Consider the following 4,569-nt stretch of genomic DNA (forward strand, 5'->3'; position numbering starts at 1 on the left):
CCCCGAGGCGCCCGGCGCCGAGCCCGCCTGCTGCCCGCTGGGCTTCCGAGTGGACCCCTTCACCGACTACGGCTCCTCGCTCACCGTCACGCTGCCTCCCGAGCTGCCGGCGCACCAGCCCTTCCAGGTCATCCTGCGCTACACATCCACCGACGCCCCCGCCGTGAGTCCGCGGGGGACCCGGGGCGTTCATGCGGACCCTGTGTCCCGGCAGTCTCCGGGGGTCGGGCACCTGCAGAAAGGGGCGGGCCTCCCGGCTGGCCTTCCGTCACCTGGCCTGGGCTTCGGCTCTGCCATCCTGCCCCAGAGTCCTGCCCGGGTGCTTTCCGTGAGGTCTGGCTGGTGGCTGGGGAGCCTTTGGAGCCTGGGTCGGTGGGCAGTGGGGACAGGGGACAGCATGTCACCCAGGGGGGCTTCCCTGTTGAGGGGACAGGAGCGGCTTCTGGTCGGCACCTGCTGAGCCTGCAGCTGCCTGCATCCGGCACGGAGGGCAGCTGGGGTGGGGGTGGCTGGGCTTCCGGTGGCAGGAAGGCAGCCAGGTCTGTTCTCCTGAGTCGGGATTGGGTTTGATACTTGAGTTTGGACTCCCGTGGTGGGGGCTAGGGGTGCTGAGGTTGATGGCCCCCCACAGACATACATGTTGGCATGCAGGGCTGTGGGCATGGGCGCCCGCTCCCCAGAGGCCCTGCTGGAGACCAGGTGGCCAGGTCAGTGCTGTGGCTGCTGGGTACCCCCGTGGTGAGGCTGGCAGGTGATCAGGATGGAGCAGGGCCTTGTTCAGTCCTGCAGCGTGGGTTCACCCCGGGTCCAGTGCGGACTGCACACGTGACCCCCCATCCCACACACGCATGAAGCTCTGGGAGGCCCAGGAGGTTCCAGCGGGCACTGCTGGTGGCACTGATGGACAGGGTGACAGACCGGGCCATAGGGGTGTCGGGCTGGGGTCCACGAAGGACCCAAGTGAGAGGCCAGGTGCATGCAACCTGTGGGCGGCGTGCAGGCTGCATAGGTATCCTCTACGCATGGCCTCCTCGCTGCTCTGGTGCTTGGGGCGCTGGCAGGCAACACGTACGCCCCCAGCACCCCTAGCATGGCAGGTGAGAAGGGAGGGATGTGATCCACCTTGGCCTTGACCCCTGGACTTGGAGTCTGTGAGCTAGTCCACTTACGAAGGTGGCTGGCATGGGGTGGGAGCAGGCCCTCAGCAGGCTGCAGGCATAGGCCCACATCGTTGAAAGCGGCACAGTGTGTAAAAATGGTATGGCAGGGGTGTCTGACCTCCTCTGACTTCACAAGGGGGAAGGAGAATCACCATCAGCAGCCCAAAGCTGATTCCTATGAGGCGGAGGTCAGACATACCTTCTCTCTCCAACCTTTTTACCAATTCCGACAGCAGCCATCCCCCTCATGGCACTCTCTAGTTCTCCGCTGGGCTCAGTAACTCGTTGTAGCAGCCACACAGAACTCACAGGCGATACTCAGTTATTGGTTTTATTAGGGAAGTAACAGGTTACAATTCAGGTTCAGCAATGCTCAGGATACAGTTCTTCCATCCAGATGGCCTCGTCTCAGCCGTGCCCGCAGGCAGGCCTCTCTCTCTGGCCCTCGGCCCCTCGGCCCCTCAGCCCAGCCTCTGCCCTCGGGCAAGTGTTACAAAGCTCTTTAGCTCTGCCGAAAAGTGCCCAGACACACCCCACTCCGCCAGGAAGCCTCCTGCCGGAAGGCAGTCAGCTCTGTCGATCCGTGGGTGAGCACACCCACTGTAGGTGCCTCGCGCTGGTCTCCTGGTTCTGCTGCTGCCGTTTCTCTGCCACTCTTGCCACTGCTTCTCACAGTCTGCAGTGTTACAGCTCTCTCTCTCTCTGTTTCCTGGGTCTAGGAGGTTCTCAGCACAGGGATCCTGGGTCCAAAGGACTCTCTCCACTCCCATCTCTTCTTTTTTGGTGGTAGTGAGGTCCCCCCGTCCGCCTCTGGGATGGCTCATTCTAAGCCTAGTGGGATGGCAAAACTGACCAATCCCCTCATTAGGGTTCCATACACCTTATTTGCATGGTCCCACCCCCACAAGGGTGCCACGTACCTTATTTACGTTATTAGCAAACTATCCCATCTCCTTGGTGGGCCACAAGCACCTTATCTGCATAGCCGCACCCAGTCATTTGGTGGGAGTTGCAAGACCACGGGGAGAAAGGCCATATAAAAGCGATCCGTCGTACCTCACGGTGTCTCACCTGCGACCACGGGGTGTGCCCTCGAGCCTGTTACCCTTTGGCTTTGCTGTGTGTGGGCCACACTGTTGTGAGGACCTGCAGGGTCGGGGTGCCTGGCCCAGGGACCCCCCTCCCCGCAGCGGGAGTCTTCCGGCCATGCCTGGATGGGCAAAGCCCTGGCCCTCTGTGTCAACTTCTCTGGAGGGTCTTGGAGTTGACCTTAGGCCCTGGAGGCAGGCAGGGTGGTACAGGGACAGGCCACTGCAGTGGGCACACCTCAGTTCCCCTAAACCTGCCACCTGAGCTAGACCCCGGGTGTCCCCCCATGCCCCCAACATCCCTCGTACCCTGTGCAGTCCCAGCAAGTCCTGCCCAGCGACCAGCCCCTCCTCCTACCTCCGCCTCCTGGCCTGCCGCGCCCCCCTTAGCTCTTCCCTGGAGCCCTGCACTGCCTAGCCAGCTCCCTGGGCCCCGTCCTCCCCACAGCCTCTGGCCCAGCTTCTCTCTCAGCTTTCCTTCCTCCTCACCACAGGCGCTCAGAGCCTACAGATGGTGACTTCAGGCTGGGGAAAGTGCAGTGGGGAGTGAGGGGACAAGGGTGGAGGTGAGGGGCATGGGGAGCCTCCGGGTGGGACACGCACCCAGACCTGTGTGCTCAGGTGGACGTCCGTGGAGGGCAGGAACAGGGCCATGGCGTCTGCAGAGTCGCCTGGAGGGGAGGGGAGGGCACAGACTCAGGTCGGAGGTCCTACTGGGGTTTGGATTTCCCTCAGGGTGATGGATCAGGCCTCGAGGCCCCGCGGGAGGTGGCTTTGCCGTGGCCTTACCCTTGCACCCTTAGTTCCACCAGACAGTGCCCACCTCCCTGCGCTCCCCACCCCAGCCTCCTCAGGCCTCCCGCTTTCCCGCCCTCCTGCCTGGCGTCCACATGCTCCCTCCCCACCGGCTCCCTGTCTGCCTTGGGGTGCCCCCTCCCCTCTTCCTGGCCTGTGGGAGATGAGGGCCCCCAGGGGCAGAGCAGATAGGACAGGCTGTGCCCTCCAGGGTGGCGGCCAGAGGATGTTCCCTGCCGAGCGGTGGCTGTCTGCTGACACCCACCCACCCACAGATCTGGTGGCTGGACCCAGAGCTGACCTACGGCCATGCGAAGCCGTTCGTCTTCACCCAGGGCCACTCTGTGTGCAACCGCTCCTTCTTCCCCTGCTTCGATACGCCTGCCGTCAAGTGCACCTACTCGGCCGTCGTCAAGGTGAGCCCCCAGGCGCCTCAGCCCTGCCACTCGGCAGCCTGGTCCAGGCAGACAGCTGTGCCTGCGCCACCTCCTCACTGTGCAGGGAGGGACCACTCTGCAGGAGCTGGGGCGGGGTGGGGCTCCCCACAGACAGGCCTGACAAGGGGTGGGGCCCCTGGACCCAGGGTAAGGCCCCCGATGAGGACATAGAGGTCCCTGACAAGGAGGAGCGCTCAGATGAAGGAGGTGGGTCACCTAGTGGGCACCATGGGTCCCCTGACCCGTGCTTGGCTGTTCCCCCGACTGGAGGCAGGAGGTTCCAGACTGGGAGCTTGGGGTTCCCCAGTGAGGGACATGAGTTCCCATCAAGGACAAGGGGGCCCTGACAGGTGGGCCGCGTGCTTCTCAGTCCGGGGGTCCCGCAGGCTCCCTCGGGGGTACAGGTGCTGATGAGCGCCACCCGGAGCACGTATGTGAAGGAGGAGGGCGTGTACCGCTTCCACATGGAGCACCCCGTGCCTGCCTACCTTGTGGCTCTTGTGGCCGGAGACCTCCAGCCCGCGGACATCGGACCCAGGTAGGGGCCTCCGCTCTGCTTCCTGCCCCACTGCTGTCCTGTGGGGCTGCGGTCCAGCCTCGAAGAGTTCCACCGTGGGCCGGGTCTGTGGCCCACGTCCACTGCCACCCTGCCGAGGACCCCCACCCAGACTAGGGTGCTCATGGTCTGCACCCCACTGCAGGACCAGTCTACCTCCTGCCTCACTGCCGTGGCCAGGGTCACCCCTGCCAGGCCCTCTGCTCACCCCACGGCCCTCAGGCACCAACAGCGGGCACTCAACCTCCCAGCCGCCCGGCTTGCTGCCCGCTGGCCCGTCCCCCTGCTAAGACCACGGCCAAGACCACTGACCCTATATCATGTCCTCTCTGTCCCTGCTGGGAGGGGGGCATGGCTGAGGGCAGGTGGCAGGTGGGGCCCAGGCAGGGGAGTGGCAGGGGGCCTTCCAGGGTGTCTGGGGACCCGGCTCACCCTCTGTGCACTGCAGGAGCCGTGTGTGGGCCGAGCCGTGCCTGCTGTCCATGGCCACCAGCAAGCTGTCAGGCGTGGTGGAGCAGTGGCTGAGCGCAGCT

At 64.4% G+C, this 4,569-nt stretch overlaps 1 protein-coding gene across 1 annotated transcript in view; it reads left to right on the forward strand.

Annotated features, from left to right (window-relative positions):
- Nucleotides 1–3,875: 3,875 nt before the first annotated feature.
- Nucleotides 3,876–4,569, forward strand: part of RNPEPL1 (arginyl aminopeptidase like 1) — a 6,799-nt gene continuing 6,105 nt past the window's right edge. Inside the window, exons 1-2 of the mRNA XM_023740877.1 lie at nt 3,876–4,018; nt 4,485–4,569. The exon at nt 4,485–4,569 is cut by the window's right edge and continues 4 nt beyond it. Of these exons, the coding sequence (XP_023596645.1) occupies nt 3,891–4,018; nt 4,485–4,569 (213 nt within the window). The 5' untranslated portion in view covers nt 3,876–3,890. The remainder of the gene's footprint in view (nt 4,019–4,484) is intronic.

Source organism: Trichechus manatus, unplaced genomic scaffold (assembly GCF_000243295.1).
Source record: "Trichechus manatus latirostris isolate Lorelei unplaced genomic scaffold, TriManLat1.0 scaffold00165, whole genome shotgun sequence".
NCBI classification, from domain to species: domain Eukaryota; kingdom Metazoa; phylum Chordata; class Mammalia; order Sirenia; family Trichechidae; genus Trichechus; species Trichechus manatus.